The 27,713-nt window shown below is 49.6% G+C and overlaps 1 protein-coding gene across 3 annotated transcripts; it reads right to left on the reverse strand.

Moving 5' to 3' along the window:
- Positions 1–27,413, reverse strand: ZNF777 (zinc finger protein 777). 3 transcript variants are annotated; one of them, XM_082473313.1, is made up of 6 exons: positions 27,244–27,413; positions 21,635–22,495; positions 20,486–20,612; positions 18,227–18,340; positions 4,635–4,886; positions 1–1,385 (listed from the first exon to the last, which is right to left on the reverse strand). In XM_082473313.1, the coding sequence occupies exons 2-6, from the start codon at positions 22,478–22,480 to the stop codon at positions 229–231; spliced, it is 2,496 nt and encodes an 831-aa protein (XP_082329439.1). In that variant the 5' UTR covers positions 22,481–22,495; positions 27,244–27,413; the 3' UTR covers positions 1–228. The 3 variants fall into 3 exon arrangements, with proteins under 3 accessions (XP_082329439.1, XP_082329438.1, XP_082329437.1); XM_082473312.1 differs by lacking the exon at positions 27,244–27,413 and adding an exon at positions 26,482–27,113 and having other exon boundaries at positions 4,686–4,886; XM_082473311.1 differs by lacking the exon at positions 27,244–27,413 and adding an exon at positions 26,482–27,111.
- Between the last annotated feature and the right edge of the window lie 300 nt (positions 27,414–27,713).

The following is a 27,713-nucleotide window of genomic DNA, read 5'->3' on the forward strand; positions in this document are numbered from 1 at the left end:
TTGGTTTCATCCATTTTATTGTCAAGGAAATTAACAGCCCGAAGGGGTTCCCCAGGTCCGCGCTCCCCCCCTGGGGACCCGGGGAAACGCGGCAGCCAGCGACCTGGTCTCACTACCCCGCGTCCTTGGGAGGAGGGGCGAAGGGAGAGGGGGGCTCACAGCAAAGGGGCTCGGAGGCGCCCCGTCCCCGCCCGCCGGGCTCGGGCCGGGCGACGGGGCGGCCCGCGCTCACTCGCCCGTGTGGGTCCGCAGGTGGTACTTGAGCGACTGCTTGTAGCGGAAGCACTTGGCGCAGTGCGTGCAGGGGTAGGGCCGCTCGCCGGTGTGCGCGCGCTGGTGCTCCAGCAGGTGGTGCTTCTGCGTGAAGCGCTTGCCGCACTCGGCGCAGTGGTAGGGCCGCTCGCCCGTGTGGATGCGCCGGTGCTCCAGCAGGTGGTGCTTGCGGATGAAGCTCTTGCCGCACTCGGGGCAGGCGTGCGGCCGCTCGCGCGAGTGCACGCGGCAGTGGTTGGTGAGCTTGGACTTCTCGCTGAAGCTCTTCTCGCACTCGGGGCACTTGAAGGGCCGCTCGCCCGTGTGAGTCCGCTGGTGGCGCAGCAGGTGCGACGGGCGGCTGAAGCTCTTGCCGCACAGGCTGCAGATGAAGGAGACCTCGTGCTTGCCCGCGTGCACGCGCTGGTGGATGACCAGGCTGATGTGCAGGCGGAAGCTCTTCTTGCACTCGGGGCACGTGTAGGGCCGCTCGCCCGTGTGCGTGATCTGGTGCTTGGTGAGGCTGGACTTGTGGCTGAAGCTGCTGTCGCACTCGGGACACTTGTAGGGCTTGGGGCCGCCGCCGCCGCTGCCCGAGCTGGGCGACTTGGGGCGCGGCTTGAGCGCATGCTTGGGGGCGAAGCTGGGCCCGCGCTCGGGCGAGGCGTAGCCGCCGCGGACGCGGTGGATGCGCTGGTGCAGCGTGAGCTGCTGCTTGTGCCGGAAGCTGACCTCGCACTCGGCGCACTCGTACGGCCCCTCCTTGATGTGGTTGCGCTGGTGGATGATGAGGTTGATCTTCAGCCGGAAGCTCTTGCCGCACTCCATGCACGTGAAGGGCCGCTCGCCGCGGCGGTTCCGCTGCTGCTGGCTGGCCGCGCCCCGGTTCTCGCCCGGGTGCCGCTCGCCGTGCGACGGGGGCGCCAGCCTCTTCACCGCCGGGTTCCCCAGCTGCAGCGGCGGGGGGCTCTCCTCGCCCTCGGGGGACAGCTCCCCGGGCAGGGGGGTCGGGTACATGGCGGCCTCGTACCTCCCGGACAGCTGCCCGAGGGACTGCAAGTGCTGCGGCAGCTCGTCCTCCTCCTCCTCTTCCTCCTCCTCCTCCTGCTCCTCCGTCTTGATCACGATCCCCTCTGCTCCGGGGACGCGGGACGCGGGACAGGGGAGAGAGAGAGAGACAAGACGCCGTTAGGTGTTGCCTGACGCCCCTACCCCGGAGGAGGCAAGCCCCGCTTCGCCCTCGCCCACGGCACTGCGTGGGCATCGTCCGCCCCAAGGCCTTCTTTCGGGAAAATGCAGCTTCCCGCTCCCGCGGCCCAGGGAAGCCGGGCCGGCCGCGGAGCTTGGCTCAGGAAGGAGCCCAGGCCTAAAATGGGCCAGTCGGAGACCAGCCTTGGAATTTTATGCGGAGGAAGCAGGGACGACGGCATCCTCGTGGTGGGACGCGGGCGCTGCGTGTGCCCATCGCCCGACGCCGCTGGCGGGCAGGGACCGGCAGGAAAGAAGGAACCTAGACGCAGAACCCTCCGGAGAGGCAGCGGGTCCAGGGCGCCTGAGGTTGGCATGCTCGAGGACCTACCAACTCTCCAAGCCGATAAACACCCCTTTCTTACTTAAGCCACTTGAGGATTGGGTTTCTACCGCCAGAGTCTAAAGGGTCTTGACTCATCAAATTCCCAGCCTCGTCCCCCCTCTGCGGTCTCGTCTCCCCGAACTCTGCTCGGCCTCGCTGGTCTCCTTTCCTGGACTCACCTGGAGAGTTCTCCTCAGGTGCCTTTACTGACCCTCCTCTGTGTCTCCAAATCGTGCCCATTACTTAACACCCCACTCCAATCCTGTCTCCTCCTGACAACCTTGCTTGACCATCCCGACCTGCATCCTTCAAGCCCCCCGAGCCGCTAGCACGTGCGGGGGCGCCTCCCCGAGACTTAAGAACCCCGTCTCCTGACGGGGCACCTCACCTGCACAGGTGCATGACTCACCTGCACAGACTCTACCAGCCCTGACCCTGAAGCTGGGGTGGGGGGTTTCCTCTGCCTTTGCCACAAGCTCGGGTGTGCAATGCCCCACACGCGGTGAGTGTTCCACGAACACCCCAAATGGTGGATGTCCTCCTCCGCCGCCGGCCCTCCGCCCTCTAGCCTGGCCCTTTAGGACCTAAGATGTTGGCTGTTCTACAGGGTCCCTGGAGAATGTAAGTCCGAGAGAAAAGGAGAGGCCTCCAGCACCTATTTGAATTTTCTCAGGTGCCTTGAACTTACCTGGCCCTCCCTAAACACTTAATTGGGGAGCTCTATTTTTAGTTGCCGACTTTGTGTGACATGAGAAAGTCATTCACTTTTGAGTCCACCTGTGAGATGGAAGATGCAATACTGTAATAGTCTGCATTTGCAGCATTCTCAAAAGCAAACAAATGAGAACTTTTTCAAAGCACCTCACACCTATGCTCTCTCATGTTCACAATACCTTATGGGAGACGTCAAGCAAGAATTATCCCCATTTCACAGACTTGGGGCATCCGAGCTTGGCACTATCAAGTAATGTCTTCAAATAAATAAAGTCAGACCTTTTCAGAGCTTGCAATTTAAGGACCAGCTAGTCTGTCCCCTCAACTGATAAGGAAACTGAAGCTGGCAGTGTTCGTGACCTGGCCAAGGTCTTCAAGTTTGTCAGTGACCACTAGGCCACAGCACTTCCAGCTACTCCTCTGCACCCAGTAAGTGGCAGTGTTAAAATGAGAACACAGGTGTGCCAAGTCCCAGCTCAGGCCTCCCGTCGTAAGACAATGCTGCCTCGGTCCTGTCAGGACGCTCAGCAGGAAGTGACCCAGAACATCCCTGGAACACGACGCTTAAAAGATCAGGAAGGAGGAAGCAGCTTCAGAGGTTGGTAACTCATTGCCCTGGTGTTTATCCTGAAAACAGGGTTGTTTATGAAAGGCAGAGGGGGAAATATGGGCCTTGGAAGATTTAAACTCTCCTTGAGTTTCCAAGTTGTTTCTTCTTAATGAAATAAGAATGAAACAGTTGGCCCTAAAATTCAGGTCTCGAAATGCCACAAAACGCTTACAATATTACTAAATGGTACTAACAATTAATGGGAGTGTTCAAAGGGCAATCTGGAATTGCTCTTATGAAGCTCCCATTCAACGAATTCTCACAATTTGCCTTGTGTCTTTCACTATTCTCTAATGAAAGACAACATGGTATGTTAAGAAGATTTCTCGAGTATCATGCAATTATTTAAATATAAGGAGTTAGATACCCATCTTTTGACCAAGAAGAATGTCCATATTTTATGTGCAAAAAGGCAAACTGCAAGGGAATAAAATAAAATGAAAAAAATTTTTTTAAATCATCAAAATAATACTTTAAAAAACCTAAATAAAATGGATGTGGATACATTTCTAAGTATAAATAATATATTGATATGATTATTGATATAACTGATATCATATGATCATATGATATCAAAATATGATAATTGATATGATATAACTTTCCTAAAGTTTTCATCTTGTCAATTGACTCTTTTGCACATAAACAAAACATACAGACAAAAACCAAAACCCAAGTGGGTTCTACCAAATTTTCAAGGAGCACAAAGAATTCCTATCTTACACATTATTTTTAGGATACAGAAAAAAGAGCAAAAGCTTCCCAGTTCCTTTGATAAGTCTAGTATAATCTTAATGATGATTCCAGAAAAGTTCAGGTTCACTTCATTTATGAATATAGTTGTAAAATTCCTGAATAAAATAGCGGCTAAGTCTAGTAGTGTATTTAAAAAAATACACCACGATGATCAGACAGGGCTCTTCTCAGGCCTGCAAGGACGGCTTAGCATCCCAAAATTGACCACAAAAGATGTCCTGGCTGTGCTGCTGCAAGCCCACTTCCTCACTGTTTCCTTGTCCTCACAGGGAGCAAGAATGTGCAGAATGGTGACCCTGAGGTTTTGTGATTAAACAAAAATGATGCCTAGATTCTACCAGAAAAAGCAGCCTCGGCCATTTACAAAGATGTGCTCTTCAAGGGTGGAAATCTTCAAGCCAGTTGAGGCTTCCAGTGTGACAAGGGAATGACCAAGGACGCGTCGGGAGATGGAAGTCCTAGCATTGCCACTAGTGTGGGACCTTCTCTGCCTGTAGAGGGAGGGGGCCGGAGAGATGATCTCCGCCAGCCCCTGATGTCCTCACCTGACCCGGCCTTTGGCTGTGAACACCCTCCTTCCTTGCCGGGAGACGGATGCTTTTAAATCCCGAGGCAGGGAAGCTGTAGCTAAGGCCGTGCTTGGTTCCGTCACACCTGTTGAGCCCTCAGTGGCACAGCACCCCTCTAAAAGGACCGCGGCTTCCCCACAGGCCCCAGCCCCCCACTCACCTGCGCAGTTTCTCTGCTGCGCCAGCATCTGCTTGAGCTCACTGAACTCGCCTGAGCTCTCCGTGGACGCCTCCAGCGGGTTTTCCGGCTCCTGCATGTCCAGGTCCGGCTGCTCGCCGCACGGGTCCCCCAGCTCCGAGTCCTGGAAGCCATGCTCCTCCACCTGGCCCATCAGGGGCTCTGGCGTCTCCAGACTCTCGGAGCCCTCGTCGTTGGTCTGCACCTCGATCTTAATCACGATCCCGTCGTGAGCTGAGAGGGCGGGGGTGGGGTGGGGGGAGGACAAGAGAATCCAGAACATGTTCATTCCACCTGCCCAGGGATTTGTGGCCCTAGAATTTATATTTCCAAAATTCTTACTTTAGAGACCCTGAAGAAATATCCTGAGTTGGCAGTAAGTAGGCATGGACACTGTGTGGCCTTGAATATGAACTGGAGTCAAGTTAAAATAGACGCAAGTTTGTCTCCATGACCCCCTGTAATTTTAAAATAAGGGTTTCTTTTAGAAAGAGATCCTAATTCCCTTTCCCAGGTTAGGTCAGCCAAAGGCAACAGTTTCTGTCTCTCCCCCTCAACCAAGCTGAATAAAAAAAAGGCTGATCGTCTGGTCTCCCCACACACCTTTTCGACACTTCCCCACCAGGTGTCCTACAGACCAGAGGCCCCCAGCCCTTTCCTGGCCCCCGTTTACAGGCACAAGAGGGGCTGCGGGGTTAGTTTTTCGTTAAACAGCATCTGATTACACACATGGCCCTGACATTTTTTTTTTAATCTGCCTGTACATCTGTAAGTTAATTTCAAATGTCGTTACACACACAGGCATCACTTTCAATAAACAGGATTCTAGTGCACATTTTTGTTCTTTAGTGCAGTATTTTTTCCCCTTTTAATTTGCCTCCCCTTCTCCTCACTCCCCACTCGACAGGTACGACCTTCCCAGGTAATTCCCATAACTGCCCTCACACTTTCTCTATGCTTATGTAGTGATTTATCACAGCACGTTTACATTTATGTTTTTCTTTTCTGGCCATTACTGGTTTAAAAAAAATAAAATTGCCTTATACATAATCCTCTATGTTCCTTTTCTCACCCAAATATCTTCTAGAAATCCCTTCACACCGATTTCTGTAGGCTAACGCGTTCCTTTTCAAAGCTGCGTATATTCCACGGTGAGGATAATACAGCAACGTGTTCCACCATTTCCTTATTGACAACATTCACTTTCTGCTGCCAGGCTTTTGCCATGGTGAACAACACTGCCATAAACATGTGTTTATATCTCTAACCATAAAATAGTGCTTTTATTTTTATGAGAGTCCCAGGAGTGGGACTGCAGGGTCAAAAATTAAAAATATTTTAGAGTCTGATAGATGTCATCAGACTGCTTTTCCACAGGCTGTGACTATTCACATTTCTACTAGCCCTTTTCCCCATGTGCCTGCCAGCAACAGACACCACTGCTCTTTTTAATCTTCCTCAGTCTGATGGGTATAAAGTGACAACTTACTGATACTTTAATTCTACTTCCCTGACGAGGGTAATCTGAATATCATTTCTTTTATTTATTGGCCTTTTAGAGTTGATTCTATGTGAACCGTGTTCTGTCAATTGGTCAGAGTCCTTTGATCCCTGTATTAAAGATAACCCATTTTCTCTTACTGGCATTTCAAATATTTCCCCCAAATCTTTCATTTGTCTTTGACTTTTATCATATAACTTTCCTAAAGTTTTCATCTTGTCAAATATGTCTCTCTTTCTTACAGCTCCTGGATTTTCTGTCTTAGTTAAGAGGGTCTCCTCTGGTCCTAGATGGTTCATCTGATCTCCTAGATTTTACTCCCAGGTTTTTATTGTTTTATTTTTTACATTTAGCTCTTTATTCCGCCTGAAATTTCTTTTTATCTTGTGTATAGTGTGAGGTAGGGGTTCAACTTTATCTTCTTGCATATGGGCAGAGCTGTGCTAGCATGAAGCCCCTTAAAGGTTGAAAATCAATTGTCAATTAAGGAAATTATAAACATATAACGCATGAACATATTCATTCATCCTTTGAATGTTTATTCAATAGCTATTTATTGAGCACCACCTATGTGCCACGCATGTTCTAATCGTGGGACACATCAGTGAACAAAACATAGCTCCCCGCTCTCCTACATCTCACATAAGGCCATAAACATAATTAATAAATTATATGGTATGTTAGAAGGTGATTACGTGCTGTGGAAAAAAGAAAAGGCACCAGGAACCCAGTGAACGAAGCTTCTCACTGTCCTTCGCCGTATCCACTCGTCCCGCCCACACTAAAGTGAACCACAGCGCCCAGAAAGCAGACCGCCCACTCATGCTAGCAACTGATGCCACGTGACCTAAAGCTGGGTTCTTTCGGATGCTTGGCAATCCTTTAATTCCTCTCTGATCAGCCAAGTAATCGATTCCCAACAGCTGGGGAGTGGACCGCATAGAAAGCAGCCCTAATGTCCCAGGTTGCACTCCCCACAGCCTTCCACGCAGACCGTGCCTACCTTCCCTCCAACTTGACTCTCCAAAGACGTCTTCATCCTATTCTCTGTCTTACAAAAAAGATAAAGTCATCCACACTCACATCCTGGGCTTCCTCCTGCTCCAGCTCGACGTCATCCCCCTGCATCCCCTTCCTCCCGCGCCCCTCCTCTGGCCTCCTCTCTTCTGGGCTCTGCACTACATCCGCAACTATGACTCCAGCATCGGAAAGATACCTTCCCTGACTTCAAAACTCCTGAAGATATTTTGCTTGCCTCCTCCCTAAGATAATTTTTTAAAACCATGTACCCGTTTGCACCGTTTTGAATAAATATACAAAATGCTTCAATCACTGCTAAAGATGTAATTTCTGGAGTATTGTAAATATTGATATTTTAAAATAAACTCTTCCATTGCCATTTAATGTTGCCAATGGAATCTAAGAACTCTAGCAATTTAAAACCCACCATTATTCACTTAAAAAATACACAAACAAGTTCTTCTTTGATACTTGAAATTTTAATATCATCCCTTTTCACCACGGACTTCTATTTCCATTCCCACTTTACCCACAGAATTTTAGCCTAATAGAACATATTTTTATGCTTAGGTGCCTTCCTGATCACCTCATTTACTGCACAGAAATGTGTTATGTAAATGGAAAGATTAATTTTGCTTTCATTTCTAATAACCACAGGGTTCTAAGTGTTACTTATCTGCCTGGCTTAAGTCATCCTTAGTTATTATTATTGTGGAATGAAAAATAATTATTCAAGATAGGAAACGTGTAGGAAATGTATCTCTTACAAGGATGGATCGGGACTTTTTCCCCAATTAGTTCATTTATCTGAGAATGAATATTCTTATTGCTTGAATGAGACAGCGTTCAGAATAAAATCTGCTCCTATTTTTCATTTTTATAAATATAACCATTGGGAGAGCTCATTTACATAGATCTGTAGCTGGGCTGGCGGGAGCTTTGTTATGGAATCATCACTTCGTTCTTTGAACTTCTGAATTATAAATACTGCAAAAGCACATGGTTAACATATCATCAAAAATTGTTTCTAATGACCTATTAGCTGACAACTTAATTAGGTTCTCTTTCAATTTTGTCAAAAGCTAAATATTCCAAATGATCTAACTTCCAAAAGAATTCGCCATCCAGGCCCCAGAGCCACCGATGTACTTCTGGTTCTGTCCCCCAACATTCTGGCTTGTCTCTTTGTTTCGTGAGCCAGAGGGCTTTTTATACATCAGAGAAACACTCCATAATAAGGCAGGATGGGCAGGAGGCGCCTCCTCTTTTTCTTTCACTGGTAGGAGACATGGGAGATGAAGACCAGCGCTACAGGGGCCGCAGGTGTCGAGTGCCCTCACTGATGCGTTTATGAAGGAGAACAGATGGACAAAGACTTGGAAGCTGAACCCGCAAAGCCCTCTGTGTTGTGCCTTCTTGGAAAGACTCTTGTACCCCGGGGCATGGGTACTGCAGCCCGAAGACCACTGCCTTCCCATCCTTACCTCTCCTTCAAGACCCCCACTCCACCAGACGTCCCAGGCCGCTCTTAGCCCATCGTGAGTGTACTCTCCTCTGACCCCCAAGCACTCGTCTGCCCCTCTCTACGGCATCTAATTCTTTTCCCCTTGAAATGTGCATCAGTTACACATTTTCGCGCCCCTCCCCCACTTGTCAGTCAGCAGGGAAACCAGTGTTTCCCACCAAAAAGGTCTCTCTGCCCCAAACAACTTCTGAAAGAGTTCTGACAACCAGACTGCATTCATAAGCAGTAATCTGTTCTCCCATTACAAAAATTAATCAGGGGCCTTCCCTGGTGGCGCAGTGGTTGAGAATCTGCCTGCCAGTGCAGGGGACACGGGTTCGAGCCCTGGTCCGGGAAGATCCCACGTGCCGCGGAGCAGCTGGGCCCGTGAGCCACAACTACTGAGCCTGCGCGTCTGGAGCCTGCGCTCCCCAAAAAGAGAGGCCGCGATAGTCAGAGGCCCGCGCACCGCGATGAAGAGTGGCCCCCGCTTGCCGTAACTAGAGAAAGCCCTCGCACAGAAACGAAGAACCAACACAGCCAAAAATAAATAAATAAATAAATATAAATAAATAAAAATAAAAGGAATTGCTTTAAAAAAAAAATTAATCAAAGACACATACATTGTGGGAATATAGTTTATGACCAAAGGTAGCATTTCAAACCAGTGGGAAAACGTTTAGGTAAATGAAGTGGAGACAACTGGCTTCCTGACTACAAGGAAAAAAACAAAAAAACCATCTTCACATATCTCACCTAAATTATGGATGAATCAAAACTTTAGACATAAATAATGAAATCATACTAGTATTAGAAAAAAGCACAGCTTTTTCCCCTCCCTCCTTCCTTCCTTCCTTTAGTTTCTGGAAGCTGGTCAGTCACACCAAACATATTAAACGTGAACAACACATACCAACTATAATCTTTTGGGGTAAATTTTTTGGAAAAAAATTTTTGTAGCTTTGCCTTGACACTGTTTGGTGATAAACATTTAATTTGTGATTGGTTGTTAGTCTCTGTAATCACATTTCTTCATAAGAACTCTTCTGAGATGGGAAAAATCTCTGCTACAAATTGTTTTCAAATGTATTAAATGTTTGTGGACACTAAATTTAATAATTAATGAAGCTGGTATAATGTTATATTGGGAGACACAGTTAAACATTTAATTATCTACATTTTGTAATTTTCTTTTTGTTTTCTGGAGCAAAAAATATCTTATTTCAGCTTTCAAATATTTTTATAGATTTTTGGAAAGCTCATAGGTCCAAGGCCTGTGATCATAATGTTTACTGAATAAAACAGGCCGAGTAAGTATTTCTACACTTGGTATGAAGCCCACCCACCATAAAGAAAATTTCTGGTAAATCTGAATACATAGAAACTTAAACTTAATAAATTTGGACACAAGAATTTTAAACAGCTATATCACAGATACACACAAAGGTAAACCATAAATTTGGAAACATATTTGCATACGTAAGACAGACTACAGCTAATATCCTTAATATTTAAAAAGCTTTTATAAATCAATAATAAAAAGATGAATAATCCAAAAGAACAATGGGCAAAGGATAATTCATAAATAAGACATACTGGAGACCAATAAATACGTGAAAATATGCTCAACATCACTCTTACAGAGGTTGCATGAAAACATCAAAATATTGTCTTTTCTACCCATCACTCCGGCAAATAATAAAAAGATAATACCACCTATTGGCATGGGTGTGGGGAAACAGGTTTTCTCATGCATAGATGAGGGTGTGTAAAGTGGCACAATTGTTTTGAAGGGCATTTGCTAATATCTATTAAATTTTTAAATGGGTATATCCTTTGACCCAGAAAGTCTACTTCTAAATAAGTTTCAGATGAGTGCATGAAGATTTACTTATAAAGGATCTTTAATGAAGCACTGAAACTTGTAAAGACTCTAAATGTATATCAATGGGAGTTTATTTAAAGTATGAAATCAATACACAGAATACTACGTCTGCTATTTAAAAAACAGAGACTTAACAAGTTTTGACATGTAAAGATGTCAAAGATATATTTTTGGAAAAAGCAAGTTGCTAAACAATGTACTTCTATATTGTTTGAAGAAATTTTTTTAACAATGAGAGAGTATTATATAATTAAGGCCATGTGTGTGTGTGTGTGTGTGTGTGTGTGTGTGTGTGTGTGTGTGTGTGTGTGTGACTATATGCACATAAATTGGAAGGAATAAGCTGTTGACTCTTCTCTCTCTCTTTTTTTATTTTGGCTGTACCGTGCAGCCTGTGGGATCTTAGTTCCCCGACCAGGGATTGAACCGGGCCCTGGACAGTGAAAGCGTGGAGTCCTAACTACTGGACCACCAGGGAAGCCCCGAGCTGTTGACTCTTGAGAGAGAATTATATGGGACTTTTCTTTCTCTGCATTTTTTCTTTTTGAATTACATTGATGCAACTTCAGAGTTTCATTGGAAAGTGAAAACCAGCGTGGCCACATTAACTTTCTCCACCAGCTCAAAGCAAAGAAATGATGGCTGCCACAGGCTTTCCAACCTTGTCATGGCTATACTTTCTGTTAGATTTTTTAAACCTTGGTATATTAATTTTTAAAATCTTCTTTAGTGGTTGAGAATCTGCCTGCCAATGCAGGGTACACGGGTTCGAGCCCTGGTCTGGGAAGATCCCACATGCTGCAGAGCAACTAGGCCCGTGAGCCACAACTACTGAGCCTGTGCGTCTGGAGCCTGTGGTCCGCAACAAGAGAGGCCGCGATAGTGAGAGGCCCGCGCACCGCGATGAAGAGTGGCCCCTGCTTGCCGCAACTAGAGAAAGCCCTTGCACAGAAACGAAGACCCAACACAGCCAAAAATAAATAAATTAATTAATTTAAAAAATTAAAAAAAAAAAAGTTATACATACACATAGGCCAGAGGGATGAAGGGTTCTTCAAACCTCATTAAGAAGCTCCCCTCCACCCCCCAACCTGCTCCCCAGAGGCAATCACTTTCAATTCTTCTAGCTGATTCTTTTGTCACTTATATTCATAACTCTACGTAACATAATGGCATTGCTACTCCTTGAGTTTTCAATTTTAAGCATCGTCTACTGACTTCCAAGAGCTGGAGGTGAGGACCATCTCTTCCCCAACCATCCACATCTCTTCCAAATCCCTGATTTTTCCCAGCCTGTAATTCTGGTTGAATTAATGTTGGGTGTTTACATTACTGGATTATGTAAATGCTATTTAAAATTGAACCATGTAGCATACTATAAGTACTCTTCCAAGCCTGTAAACCTTTTTGCTTCCCCTGGAGCTGGTTTTCTTTTCTTTTGCTTAGCTTACTATTAATTACCACTAAGTCAGCTCCAATGTCTCCCCCCATCCTGCTCTATAACCCTCCTCTCAGAACATCCAAACATAATGGGGATTCCTCAGTTTTACCTACTTGAAGAAAAACTTTCTGGAACCTCTGGTATGCTCCAGTGTGGACTGGTACCTCCAGATCCACAGCTGTCTTTTGGGGATCCCCTTCGGCAGCACCCCAGGGATTCCTTCCCCTCTCTTGTGCTGGAGCTCCTTACACCTCTTTCTTGGTTTACTTCCTCATTTGGCAAAGTACCTGCCCCAGCTTGAGAAAGCGGGCATGGCAGACCTTGAACATCTCAGTGTCTCGATTTCACTCTCATATTTAATTAGATTAGTCTGGCTAGATATCAAATTCTAGAATGTTGGAAAATATTTTCCAATTTTAAAATTTAAAGACTTTTAAAGGAATGGTTCTACTGTCTTGTAGCTTCCAATACTGTTGAAAAGTCCAATGCCATTCTAATTCTTGTTCCTTTGCATGAACCTGGTCTTTCTCCCAGAAGTCTGTCAGATCTCCTGGGTCCTCAGTTGCTCGGAAATTTCTTGCTGAAATATTTAAGGCTGGGTCAATTTTCATCCTCTGTTCTAGCATTTGAACTTTTGGTAGAACATGTGGAATTTCCTTTCTCCTTCTTACACAAAAATACACCTTCTTTCGACAAAAACTCAAAGGAACTACCGTTCGTCTAAACAAAAGCCGATAAAAATACTGACCCTATAGACGGGAATGTTCTCCTAAGCAAATTCGACAGTAAAGCTGTTTGAAAAGATCATGACACAATCATTCACCAACTAGATTAGAAACTACCTAAAGACGGGGCTCAAGTTTTATACCTTTATGTATTAAATAAAAACCTGTTGGTTGAATTCGAAAAAAAAAAAAAAAAAAAAAAGTTGGTGGGCTCTTCAATCTGGAAAGCTTCAATCTGGAAAGCTGTCTTTAAGCGCTGGGAATTTTTCCTGAAGTCTTTCATCTCTAATTCCCTTCTCCCTGTTTTTGCTATTTTCTATCCTGATATTTCTATTATCTGGACATTAGACTTCCATCCTTTACTTTTCTTATTCTCTCCCTATTTTCTTTTTTTGTCTTTTTGCTCTATTTTCTGGGCTGTGTATTCAACTTTATTTTCTAACACTGCTACTGAGTTTTTAATTTGCATTATTATATTTTTAATTTCTAAGAGTTCCTTTCTATTTTTTTTTTAGATAAGCATTATACTTTTGTCATGGATACATTCACTTCTTTTATCTAAGGAATATGAAAAAATGCATATTTTAAATGTATAACTATATATAAGTATTTAAACATACTTCCCCCCTTCCCCCCCCCGCCCCGGGTATGGTCTCTGTTTCCTTGAAATTTATTTTTTCTTTTTTTCCCCTTTGTCTTTGTATATTAGAGGCTCTTCCCAAATGTCTTGTGGTTCTTGGTTGTCCATTTATATTAAAAGTTGAATATTCAAAAGAGAATTGAAAGTTTGGTGCATTCAGGTAGGGCTTGGTTTCCCAGCAGGATTGTTTAGCTAGATCATTTCCCTGGGAAATCTCTTGGGCTGGCCCCAAGCATCTCTAGATAAGACTCTTCCAATATCCTGCCCTGAGGGTTTAATCTTGGATGTAAGCATCATTTTGGGATTCAGGTTAGGGAAGAAGGCTAGAGATCTCAACATCTGTCAAGCTTCACTCATTCCCTTATTTTCAACATGGCACCCACCCCAATCGTGCCTGGTGTCCACGTCCAGAAACCCTGTTGTTCACCATCTCCAGAGAATAAGCCTTGGTCACCTACCAGGGTCGGGTGAGGCAATGGAGGGAAATGGCAGTGTTTAAAGGCCTCTTAATATGTTTGACCAATGCTGTTTTTAGCCTCACCTTTACCCCCATTTCCAAAGACACCTGGAATCTCTGGTACTGCTAGTTCCCGAGTCTTGAGCAGGGCTGGGGGTGGAGTGCAAACTGGGTTTCTTCCCCAATACCAATTTTGGATTCTGCTTTCTCAATCAGCGATCACCCAGCCATCTGTTCTCAGCCTTCCAAAACTTAGCTGCCGTTGTCTCCTTGTCCGTTCCCTTTAAAAAAAGTCCCTTCGCTCTCGTTTTAGAAGGTCTTGGGGAGGTGGGAGTAAACACATGGTCAATCTGCCACCTTTAACTTGGAGTCTTTCTTCATGCGTTGTTTTTTAAAAAATTTATTTTTGCTGAATAAGAAGTAATATACACTCACTTCAGAAAATTCTAAAAAAACATAGAGAAATATGACTTGGGTATGTTTCCATCCCATTTTTCCCCTAGTTTTGTTAACATCGTTGACTTCCTATTGCATTTACATTATCCACTTCTTTTTTTTTTTTTTGGCTATGTCGCGTGGCTTGAGGGATCTTAGTTCCCCGACCAGGGATCGAACCTGGGCCCTCGGCAGTGAGAGCGCAGAGTCCTAACTGCTGGACCTCCAGGGAAGTCCCTACATTATCCACCTCTATACCATTAACCTCCCGTATCGACTGGCTCATTCCTGTCAACATGTCAAACAGGCTTTGGCAATCCCCATCTTAAGCAAACAAGAGTCCCCACGCTGCCCGGCCCGCCAGCGTTTCTCCTCCCCACCCACAGCTACACTGGAACAATCTCCACTTCCTCACCTCCCGTCCACTCCTCAGCCCACTCACAGGCTTCCACCTCAACCAGGCCACCAACGTTTCTCTTTCTTGCTAAGGTCACTCTGATGCTGCCAATCTGCAAATCCAATGGACGCTTCGCGCAGTCTCTGCCTAACTAAACCACGCTGCAGAGTTCAACGCTGTTAACCACGCTCCCTCCTTCCGGAAACACTCTTCTCTTGAAATACCCGACAATGCACTACCCTAATTTCTTGCTACCTTTCTGGCCACTCCTGTTCCCTTTGATTCTTCTGGTTCCTCCTCCTTTTTCCAAATCCTACAGCAGTGGCTTTCAACCCTGGCTGCACATGAGAATCATCTTGGAAGCTTAAAAACAAACAAACAAAACTAACACCTGGGCTCCACCCAGACCCATATATTCCAACTCTCCAAATCTACCCTAACAGTCAGGGCCCCAGGCCAAGGGCACAGGCTGTGCTCTTTCTCTTCTCCCGTCCAGGCTGGGAAAGCTGATCCCGTCCACGCTACCGAGGCCCACACGTCTGTCTCTAGCTCAGGGCTCTTCTGTGAGCTCCAGGCTCCTCTACTCAGCTGCTTTCTCAACACCACCTCCTTGACGTGTCCTGGGACCTCACACCTAACGCGTTCCTCTGGGTTGGAACCTCTTGTTGTCCCCCACCTACCCTCTCACTCGCGTCACAACCTGGACTCATCCTCGGGACCCCCTCTCCTCATATTCGACATCCGCCAGCCACCGACGCCAAAATACACCTCGCAAATACCCACTGTGCTCCCTGGGCTATGCCAGGCCTCCCACCTGGGCTACAAAGAGCCTCCTCGCTTCCAGTCCTCCCTCCCTCTGAGGAGTTCTCCCCCGAGTAACGGGAACGCCCCCTTGTGCTTCCACTAAAAATCCCACCTCCTCCGAGGCCTTTGCTGGGCACCTGGGCTCAGTAAGGCCTTTGCTGCTGTGTGTCCCAGAGCCCTGCAGGCCTGTCTCCACAGCACTGTCACAGGGGCTGGCTGTATTTTTACATATATGGGGTGTTTAGTTTGTTAACATCAGTCTCTTGACATAGTACCTGGTACAAAAAATATTAGATGAACTTAATAATAAACATACAAGGGAAAATATGGTGTAAAAACTCTTCACGTGTGATTTTAGTGGCTGTATAACCATCTATCATAATGTAATATAATATTTGTACATCTTAATCCATATTTTTGGATTCTTTTCTAGGCTATAGACTCTCAGAAAGGAAATTATTAGGTTAAGTAAATGAACATTTTAAATATTTAAAACATATTTGAAGACCAGAAAATATCAAATTGCTTTTTAAAAAGCCTGAAACTATGTACAGCGTATGAGAACTTGGATTTCAGCCATGGCTTCTGGCTTGTTTGTTTTATTCCGCTAATTTGTTAGGTGACAATGGTCCCTGGCTTCCTCAGGCCTCCTATTCGCCCTTAAAGAGCCATGAATGGGAGCCCCGGCTTGGAGGATTTTGAGAGCAGTGTCGCTATCTGAGTCACCTTCAGGTCTCCTTGCCCTTAGGGGTCCCAACCATAAACACTAGTTTATTGAATGCATTTACTCAGCCAGTTCACAAAATTGCCATGTTTGGTGTACTTGGAACCAGGAAAATTCTCAATTGGTATCACCCTTTGGGTCTGGCCCAGGGCTGGCCTTGTGGCCACTCTTCTAGGGGGGAGGACACACGAATGACAGGTGACCACTGGCTCTGATAACTGCAGACTCACAGGACAAGCCTGCTACCCCGAGGCCAGGGTCTTGCAGGCACACAGAAGTGCGAGTTTACAGCTGGCCCACGGGGCAGTGGTTCCCATTCCTTGCCTGCCCTCCCTCCGGTCAGGCTCCTAGTGGCTGAGACGGTTAGTGGAACAAATGGCACATTCCAGCCACACAAGGCAGCCTCTGTGAGGCCGCCGCTGCCCACAGAAGCTCCAGCCTTAGACACGCTTGTGCCAGAACCAACCCCGCCTGGGGCCGAGGGGGCTGGAGTTATTTGCTCTCAATGCTGGCCCCACTTTGTGGGAGGCCCACCTGTGATGAGGGTGTGAACAGCAGACAGAGGAAGGGGCGCATGTTCCCATCCCAGCCCTTCTAAGAGGATGCTACAAAAGCAGTACCCGGACCACAAAACCCCACGGGGACAGCGGATGGGTTCTAGGATTTTTACCACAAACCACCTCTCCCCTTTCTCATTCTTTGCCTCCCAAGCCCTCTTTCTGATTTCTTCTCCTTTGAATCTCTCCGTTCCCACTGACACCTGTTTTTGGATGTGGCCACTCAAACCTTTCACATACAGACCTGTTTTCCTCCAAACAAAAGATCACTCTGCCCCGTGCCACACCCTGTCTCTGACACCCACTCTCACCTCATCTACTTTTAAATCCATCTATTCTGTCTGCCAGAATGAATTCAGGATCTGCCTCTTCCCTCCATTTAAATCTCCAGACAAATCTCTAGAAAGTAATGCTGGTTCAGGGTTTCTCTGAAACATGCCAGCACTTATATTTCCTCAGGGTCCTGTCTCTTCTGGAAGTTACCTCTGCTCCTACTCCCTGGGGCTGACATGACTGCACGTGATTCTGGACCTCCTCCTGGTGCCAGAGTCGATGACATTACTTCATACAAGACCTGGCTGTTGGCCCCAGTGAGTTCTCCTGCTAGATTATCCTCCTTTTTCAAAAGACAGGATCACCCATGACATCTGGCTACAAAGGACAAGGATCTGCTCCCACGGAAGACCTTCAAGGGAAGTGATGCAAGTCCAAGGGCAGTTCCAAAGCAGGGGCTCCGGAACGAGCCACACCACGAAAGCACTGCCGTGCAAGTGTGAGGGCTGCTGAGCGGCCGCTGTGGAAGGGACGGCTCCCCACGCGGACGGACGCAGCAGCTGGCGTGTCCTGGGCCACTAGAACCTGCCGGTCAGCACGCCAGGCCCTGGCTATCAGTACCAGTCCTGTTTCACAGATGAGAAAGCGGGCCTCCAAAAGGCCAAGTCACAAAGACCACAGGGCGAGGACGCAGAGAAGCCGGGGTTCAAGTGCAGGCAGCCCGACGCCGGCGTCTGCACCTGAGCCCACGGCCAGGCCTGCCTGAGCTTCTCTGCCGCCTCGCCGCCTCGTCTGGACCCCGCCCCACACACTGGAGGATGCTTCAGGTGAAGTCCGTGTCTGTCCCTGTCCTTTCACTCACCGGCCACAGGACCAGGGACGTGGCCCTCCTCTGGGAGCTCGAGGCTCACCAGCACCAGCATCCTGACAAGGGAACGCCTTTCTGTCAGTTTCGGTTCTGTTTCCCGCAAAGAGAGAGGTGACGCTCGGTCATGTCAAAAGCTCCCCGAGACAATGAACGCAACGGCATTCCCAGCTCAGCCACTAGGGCCACTGGCGATCAAGGAGGCCCCAGGCAGGTCCCAGCACCTGCAGGCTTCCCTGAGGCACTCAGCCTGCTAACACAGCCCGCCAGGGTCTAGTGTGGGTTGTAAGACCCCACGCCGGGCCCCCTGAGCGCTGGAAGGCCTCGGTCACCGGCAGCCACTCACCAGCACTGGGGTCTGCAGGCGCCTCGCCCTCCTCAGAGTCCTCCGGCTCCTGCATGACCGGCCTCTCCCCGCGTTCCATCTGTGACATGAGGTCTGGTTTGGAAATTGCATAGTCTGCGCAGGAGGAAGAAAAGAAGATATCCTATGGGGTGAGTTTGCACTGGATGCTACAAAGGTGTCACCTGTGTGAGTGTGACATCGGGAGCAGCTGCCCTACCCAAGGCTGGCAATGCTGCAAAAGGAAGGGCCAAGTTTCCAGCCTTTCTCCTCAGGGCACACAGAGTGTGTGCACATGCGTGCGCGTGTGTGTGTTAACTGCGTGTGTGTGTGTGTGTGTGTGTGTGTGTGTGTGTGTGTTAACCGCATCCCGGGTCCTCCCAGCGGCACCAGCAGTGGGGCACCACTTGCCCACTGATGGAAACTGGTCACCTGTGGCTCACAGGTGGCCAACGCCAGCTCAGGTTTTCATGACAAAGGCAGAAGATGTTTGAAATTTTATAAATTAAAAAACTGATCTTGACAAAATATAGAAGCCATGAAACAAAACACTGATAGGTTTTTTCTTACATTACAAAAAGTTTAAAGTCCTTTGGAAATAAATTTAAAAGATAAAGAAACTTGGAGGAAATAGTATCACACACACACGTGTAAAACATTAACACAAAGGATTAATGTCTGTAACTATATATAGAGCCTCTACAGTTAGTAAAATAAAGAACCAAAAATATGAATGGGTAATTCGTAGAAAATATGCAAATGGCCAATAAACATATTAAAAGACGCACAAGCTCCCTAATCATCAAAGAGATACATGTTACGGTAATGCAGCGTCATTTTTCACCCATCAGAAAAGACAAATCTTTACAACAGGGGAACCCCAGTTCCGGCCAGGGTGTGGAGGTGGCGTTGTCACACTCTGTTACGTGAACAGACACAGCCCTGGGTAGGGCCCGTGGGAGTGCCCGTGACGTCGTAAACGAGCACCTCTTTCCTCGGCAAACCCACCTCCTGGAGTCCATCCCACTGCAATCCTGGCGGAAGAGCGCAAGCGCAGAGATGCTGATGGCAGCCCTCTGCGGCAGCGGGAAGAGGGGCTCAGGCTGCTTGCTGCTCAACAAGAGTTCTATACCAACAGCCCGACGGTTCATCGGGAACACCGCACTGTCTTTCGAGCAGGGCTCTGCGCTGACACGGAAAGCTGTCTCTGACTACTGTTAGGTAAAAGTAAGTGAAGGATCCCCTTTGTGCAAACCACAAAGCGCGTGTGCACGAGTGCAGCAAAATGATGAGAAACAATGTCGGCCCAAGGGTTCGCGGTGGTTACCTCCGGGGAGCGTTACCTCCGGGGAGCGTTACCTCTGGGGAGCGGTGCTGGCTGGGGGTGGGGACTGCTCTTTATTATACAAATCTAAATTGTCGCATTTTCACAATTATGTATATACTTTAAAAAGAACAGAAAAAAAAAAAGTTACCCCACAGAGAGGTACAGATGTATAAAATTAACAATTCCAGCAAGGATCGGATTTTCTATACGACAGCATATTTAATGTTTTTCTAATTTTTTGTGTGCCCAAAGAGTTCCCCATATCAGAGAAAAGGAAACATATACAACTAAAGCCTATTTTCCCAGGTCTTCATCCTCAAATACGCTCATTAACGAAAACAACAAGAATCCACTGACTGTGGGGTATGAGAGATCCCAGTGAAGTCGCAACTTCCTGGTAGGGACCTAGGACGACCGTTTACTCCCCGGGTCATACCTCATCTCTGCGCGAGCGGGACGAGAACCTGGGGGACGTAAGCTCTCAATCGACGACAGCGTTCAGCCACCTGGGCGGTCTATCAGGAGGGCTGACACCTGTCCTAGCTCCCACACGGGCAAGGTGTGAGGATTAAATGTCATTCTCATAAAGCACCTCACACTCTGCTTAATAATAGTTGGCTGGACAAACTAATTTCAAGAGATATATATATGTATGTATGTATATATACGTATAGAGGGGCCACGGGGAAAATAATACAAAGGTGAGAGACTGCTGACGTCTGAGTCTGTCCCCGGCCCCCGCGGGTAGAGCGGAGCCTCTGCTTATTAGTTGTGCTGATCTGTGCTGCGCTGAGGTATGTGGGTATACAGGTGTCTGCTCTCATTTGCTGTGTTCTCGAAAAAAAATTGTTTCTGGGAGTTCAGAGCTCCTGGGGCTCCTAACGAACCCCCAGCCAGCAGGTAGGAAGCCGCGGGCAGCGAAGCCGTCTCCTTACCCATGGAAACCAGAGACTCGTAGTTGCCCCGCATCACGTTCTTGTACAGCTCCTTCTGCCACTCGGACAGGTTCCCCCACTCCTGCTCCGAGAAATGGACGGCCACGTCGTCAAACGTCACAGGGACCTGAAACCACACAACAAGCTCAGCTCGGACCAACTGGAAGGCATCACGGGCCCTCAGCTGCCAGATCCCAAAGCTGCCAACGGCTCTGGCCCCCTGGGCCTGGCTCAAAACGCTCAGGACTGGAGTGGGAAAGGCCCAGAGGCCCAGCTGTGGGTTTTCACCAAGGACCTCTCTAGAAATCAGGAGGCTTCAGCCACTGTCCTGGCCCGAGAGAGTCAGGGCCCCGTGATGTCTGGTCCTCTTCCTCTCTAACAGGACAGTCCTTGCTGCTGCTGTAAAGTGTGGTCTGCAGACCAGCAGCAATGGCACCACTGGGGAACTTGCTAGAAATGCAGACTCTCAGGCCCCACTTGAGACCCACTAGTTCAGATTCAGCATTTAGTAAGATCCCCAGGTGATTCGTGTACACAATACGATCTGCAAAGTGCTGGCCTAGGCAACACGGTGCACGCGTTTTCCCTCCATGAGGCTGTGAAAAGGGGCAGTAGCATAAAAGAACAGAAAGAAAACCAGTTCACATTTAAGTGCTTTCCTCTGGGAAATAATATTAAAATCTAACCATCCTCTGGTTTTTTAGGATACCTCTGGAAATCATATTTTTACTGGCGTTAACGTGATTTATGAGTTTACTGATAAAAATGTTGAGCAAGACACCGCCCTGTAATATCTCGCCAAGTCCTCCCTCCACCTCCAGGGGAACCACACAGGTTCACACTTGTCCACAGCTCGACCACTTGGCCTTCCATTTGCCTTTTATCCTCAGACATCACAGACTGAACGCCTTCTACACTGACAGCCCCCATCACTAGGTCATCTCTCTGGTCTATAGCCTATGCTTTTATCAACAGGAGAAATCATTGGGTTTTGCTGTGTCCTGTTCTCAGCGATGTGAAGTTGGTGACTAGGTATCGTCATACTGTTTTCCTTCTTAACCGTGGCTTTCCCTTTCTTTGATATTAAATTCCTAAAACACACTCCAGTCCTGGTCACTCCTTGGGAAGCCCCGGTTGGGATAAAGTTACCTTGGGAACTTCTCCATTGCTGCCCGGGGGCAGCCGCAGGATCCAGAAGTTTCTGTTCTTCAGCAGGTTCTCCATGTTCTCCAGCCGCCTCTGCAGCAGCCCGTACTCCTGCAGCAGGGTCCCCAGCACAACCCATTTGCTCTCCAGGTGGTTTGCAAACTCCACGGCCGTCTTCTCGCAGTCGGCTATCTTTTTCTCATTTGTCCCGGTCCTGCCCTCCAGGGTCAGGAGCCGCATGGCTTGGGCCTCCAGTTTCCTCTCCACCGCTTGGACGGCAGCCCACACGGCCAAGCGGGTGATCTCCGCCGTCGGGAGTGGTGTGTCCTTCTGGGCCGCAGAAGAGATCTGGAAGGGGGTGTCCTTTTGGGAAACCGGGCTCTGGAGCAGGGGGTCCATGTCAGTCTCGGGAACTGTGGGGGAAAGGGTCAAGGGGTCTCTCTCGGGAACTTCGGGGGAGTGGAGTGGGGCTTCTTGATGATGGGTGGAGTGAGAGAGAAGTGAGATCTCTGGTTCAGCAGCAGCTGGGGGTGGATACGGGGCCTCTTCTTGGGAAGTCAGGGGGCCCTGGATCTGAGTCTCTTGCTCGGAAGCGGCATGATACAGGAGTGAGGGTCCCTTCTGGAGCACATGCGGCATTCGGCCAGAAGTCTCGTGCTTCGGAGCGCTGGGAGTCTGGGGTAGGGAGCCTTGCCGGGGAATGGCGGGAGACAAGGAAGGAATTTCTTTGGGGGGAAGAACGTGGGATTGGAACAGAGTTTCTCGAGGGAGTCCGGCAGGGGTCTGACGCGGGGTTTCCTCTTGCACAACGTTGGGGAATGACAGAGGTGAGGAGCGTTGGGTCTCCATGTCCAGCTGCTGGACCTGTGTTCCAAAAAGAAAGGACAGGATTGAAGGCCAGAGTGTCCAGCTGGCAAATAAATCCCCAAGATAAGCACCTACATTAAAAGGGCTTCAGGCTTCGTAGCAATAAGATATGTTCCATGGACATGAATCTCTTCTTGAGACCCTAGCGTTGATCTACACATCAATGACAACTGCTATTAACAACAAATAAAAGATGGCTATGCCACCTTCTGCTTCTATAGAGCCATCTCCTTTTTCACAACATACACCGCACAGGTGTCCTCTCGTGAGTAGTGGTGTGGGAGCGGAGAAAGGATACTGGCCTTGAATCAGAACACTTGGCTTTCAGTCCGTCTACACCAATGCTGCCCGGCTTGCCCTGGCCCGGTTACTCAACTTCTCTGTTCTCAAGGTCCTCACCCATCAAATAAGGGTCATAATACCTGACACACCTCCTGCCTCACTCAGTTCTTCGAGCATTGAGGGTTAAATAGAATAAAACTTTGAAAACCAATAGAGCAGAATTTTGTCAATGCCAGGCTAGCCTAAGACTGCCAGCAAGCTGGGGCCGGTTCTGTCAAGGCACTTACCCCGAAGGTGAACTTGACATCCAGCCCCACCGCTTCTACTTGTATTATCGGGCAGTCGTGGTGCCCATATTCTTTCCCTCATTTTGTCCAACAGCGATGACACACAAGTACCTTAAGCTTCCCAGACTCCTTGATAAAAGCTGCCTTGTTGACTTAATAACATTTCTCAAAGGGTTGATGATATGGTAGAGGTTTGCCTTTGAGGCACGTTCAATGGACCCAGCCCCTGCTGGAGAGGCTGAACGGGCTACCGTGCATTCAGGCTGGCTCCTGCTACACACAGAGAAGAAGACAGACACTGAGACAGGTGTGGGCGTGGCCATTCAGACTCTCCTGAGGGAGCCAAGGTTCCCGGGGCTGATGGTCCCCGGCGGGTAGGTGGACCCTGGCCATCCGGAGTCCTCCCCATGGTTCGTGAGGTGGGGAATGAGGAGGAAAGGAGGCCTGGAAGGACCAGAGGCAAAGCTGAAGTCAACCAGTTCTGTGAGCTGTGTCAAGGTTGGTGGAGACTAGAACCAAGATAAAGACCGATTCCTTCAATTACTTGAAGGGGGTTTCAATCAATCATTCACACTCTCCCCATTCCCCACCTCGCCATGTCCATGTTCAGGGAAGGCTTGTGTCATCACAGAGGTGAAGCCAAGGTCTTCTGAGTGACCAGCTCTGTATCTACCTATCCAGAATGTCAGTATGTTTATTGGAACTGAATACAATTTCTTCTATATCAATGTTTGTCCATTCCCTCATACTCTGCCTTCAGCGAATCTGCTGAATGGCCGATTACTGTGTGCCACATAGAAGTGAGCTTTAAAGTAACTGAAATTCCCCTTTTCTTCGTTTGAAAATTAGCATATTCCTGGTGTCCACTCTGAAATACAGTATGTGCCCAACAAATGTCTGCTGGAGGAATAGTATAAATGACTGGTTACAAAGAAATTATTAGAGTTAATAATGAAGTTCCTTGAGTCATCTATCAAAGACTCATCTAAATCTATTTATACCTTCTGTTGCTTTCTTTCTTTCATTTGTTCATTCATTCACTTATGTGTAGCTTATCTGAGACAGCATCACGCTTTTAAGACAAGGATTGAAGATTTAAGACCTTGTTCAGGCAAAAGGTTTTTGAGGTAGTATGATCCAATAGTTTTGCAGGGAACCAGATGTGAGGGCTGATTAGTCAGCCCTGACAATTATCTGGCATTTGTTATGTGCCATGAACTGTGTTTTAAAGGGTTATCTAATTTACTCTTCACAAAACCCTATAAACAGGGACCACTAGAATTCTTATCCACACTTAGCACAGGAAGTTGTGGAGGCTTGGAGAGGCCAAGTAACTGGCCCAAGGTCACACAGCAGTCTGGCTCCAGAGCCTGGGCTTCCGCCTACACTGTAGGTCGCCTCTAGGCCTCATCTGTCAGATGAGACAGCTGGTCAGTATGTGTTCTGAATCCTCTTTACCTCTAAGATTCGGAGGCTTGGAGATTAAACAAAGACCTGTGGGAAGGCCCTGCCCGTAGACATTTCCATCTAATGCTGGGGTCAGGGACCCCTTTGAAAAGCTAATGAAAACTATGGATTCTCTCCCTCAAAAAACACACATGGGCACATACACAAAATCCCACGAGCACTCTCAAGGGAATCACAGAGCCCTGAAACTGAAGGCTCATCAACAACTAAGCCGCCTCTCAACTCTGTACAGGCGAGGGCAAGGCTGGACGACCCTCTGGGATAGGAGCCTCAGACACAGGGAAAGTGACGAACATAATGCAACACAATAGGCACATGTATGGCCCTGTCCTCACAGGGGGATTAGGGTATTTGCCTACAACTAGTAGGAGGAAGGGGAAATCCCCAGGGGCCACGTTAGTCCCCCTGAGTAATACAGGGGCTTAACTGCAACAATGTAGAGAAGCTTCAGGACAGTAAATTAAGCCATTAGCGCAAGACGTCTTTACTAACTAGTCTACTCAGAGCGCAAAGGAAAATACCAGTTCTTTGCTCTCTATTATTAGACTGTCTCTGTCCATTTCCGGATTTGGAGGACTGTAGAGCAATGGGGGGCCCACAGGAGCACATCCCCTCCACCACCCCCAAATAAAAGCCCCTTGCTGTAATTTCACCAGTCCCAGTAAACCTGTGGCTTGATACTACCCTGAGCAGAAAGAAATGGCCCAAGAGAGGAATGGAGCTGTAAATATAAAATGTGAGATTAAGAAGCTTGCATTCGCAAACTCTTGGGGGCAGGGGGAGAATTCCATTTCACAGGATTTAACCCACCTTCCCTACCCCATGTATCCTAAGAGGATGGGGTCTCCAGGATTCATTCATTCGCAGAAAAATACATAATTATACCTGACTTATAAAGAAAGCCATGCCATTGTCTTGTATGACCCAGTGTGGTTCACCCAGAATTATATACCCTTCAAGGGTCCTGGAAATCTAAGCATTTAAAAATCATTTAATTTAATTTTCCCAAGAGTTTTATTATTAATATTATCATTATCATTCTTATTATTATGATCATTTTTTTGTAAGACCTGAGAGGCTGTTTAGAAAGCTCTATATCCCGACCCCTTCCTCCACACAACAGGAAACTGAGGCTCAGGGCACTGCCCCCCATGCAGCAATCCTCCTCACAACACGGCTACTGCATCTCAAAGAGCAGGTCTGCGGGGAGACTTTGAGACTGATTTTTAAAAATGGTCCACTGAAGAGGCAAACCAGCCCCCAAACCCTTAGTAGCCTGCTCCCCAGACCCCATCCGTCCGGACACCCAGAATTCGACCGGGTCCCCCGGACGCAGACTGGAGGCCGAGGCGCCCGAGCCCGAGGGTCACCTGCTCCTCACGCCGGGGACGCTCGGCTGGGCGCTGCCCGGCCTCCCACACGGCCGTCACCTCCCCCCGACGGGCCGCGTCGCCCGAGCGCCGGCCCCGGCCCCCACCCCAGAGGAGGCGGCCGCCGCCGCCAGGGCCGCCCCCTCCCCGTCCAGGCCCGCGGCCCGGAGGCAGGCATTTCTGCGGACGCGGGCGCCGAGCCACGGATGACTCGCTACGTGACCTTGGGGCAGGCAGGGCCGGTCGCCGCCAGGTGTCCGTGCCTCAGTGTCTCCGCTCTGCGAAATGGGGAGAGCCGCGTCAGCGCCGCGCTCCGGCCGCGGGAGGCTCGGCGGGGCCGAGCTCTGCGGAAAACGTGCGGCGGCAACCCCGACGGACGCGGCGCCGTCTCCGCAGGGAACGAGGCGCGCCGCCCGGGCGCCCGCCTCCGGGCCCGCGTGCGTGCCAGGCCCCTGGCGTCCCCGCAGCCGCGCCCGGACGGCGGCCGGCTCCCCTCGCGTAGCGCCCCCCTCCCGAGCAGGGGCGCGCGAGCCCTCCGGGTCCCCCGCCCCCACGTCGCGGCGTTTCCGTCCCTTACCGAGACCCCAGGCCGGGCCGCCGAGCCCGGGACGCGCAGGCCGTCCCCAGGGCCCCGAGTCCGCGCGTCCGTGCGCGCGCGGGCCGCCCTCACCGGAGCCGGGGCCGCCTCGGCCATGGCCCTGTGCTGTCCGGCCCGGGCCGGAGTCGCCGCCGCCGCCGCCGCGCGGCCCCACGCAGGCCGGCCCCTGGGCTCTCCGCAGGCGGCGCCGGCCCGGCCCGGCCTTCCCCGCCCGGGCTCTCGCGGCCGTCGGGCCCGGCCTGCTCGGGGCGCGCGGGGCGGGCGGGGACGGAGCGCCCGAGCCCGGCGGCGGCGTCGGAGCGGGTCGCGCGGCGGTGCGGGCGGCCCGGAGGGCTGCGCCCCGGCCGCGAGCTGGGCCCCGGCCCTCAGCACCGGCCCCCGGCCCGCGCGCGGCCCCTCTGCGGCCGCGCCTGCGACCCCGGCTCCGGCCCCGGCCCCGGCTGCGAGCTGCGCTGCCGTCCCGGCGCCTCTTCAGCAGGGGAGCTGCACAGCAGCTGCCATGTTGATACAAACTGCATCCTGGGAGGCATGTCCCTCTCAGGCCGTTTAAAGAGAAACACTCCGAGGCTCGTCGGAGGCTGCAGGAACCCAGACAGCTCCATCTACAGCCGGTAGGAGCGAACAGTGTCGAGCGAGCAGCCAGGCGGCGACGGACACGCCCTGAGCCCCGGGCCAGCCCGTCGTGCCGCCCGGGCCGAACCGCTCGGGCCTCCCACCCCCCCGGGGCCCCCGGCCTCTCACCTGGGGTCCTCGCCTCCCCGGGCACCCTAGGGCGAGACCCGGAGGCGGGAGAGCGGAGGAGAAATATCAGCGCGCGGCCGAGGCGACGTGCTGGGGTCTGGAGGCGGCTTGATTGGCTCCGACAGCCTTCCTACCGCCGGATCCCCCCGCTCCTCTCAAACCCAGAACCCGGGTCGTTCCCTTTCAAAACCTGAGCTCACAAAGGGATCTAAAAAACCCGTCACACTAAAGAAAGCCCGGAGTTCATGTGACCGGCTCCGTGCAGCCCGGGTTCCAGGGGAGCAAGGGGGTTGGGTGCTTTTGTGAAACGCCCGAGTGTTGTTTTCGACCTGAAAGGACAGAATGCTGAGAATCAGAGAGAGAGCTGGGGCTGGAGGGGGCAGACCCGGCGTCTGGGAGGAAACTGAGGCCGGGGGCGGCGTTGGGGGGGGGGGGGAAGTGACTTGTTTACCCCAAGTTGCTCTTTCGGT

This window comes from Balaenoptera physalus (assembly GCF_965194825.1).
Source record: "Balaenoptera physalus genome assembly, chromosome: 8".
Classification (NCBI taxonomy): domain Eukaryota; kingdom Metazoa; phylum Chordata; class Mammalia; order Artiodactyla; family Balaenopteridae; genus Balaenoptera; species Balaenoptera physalus.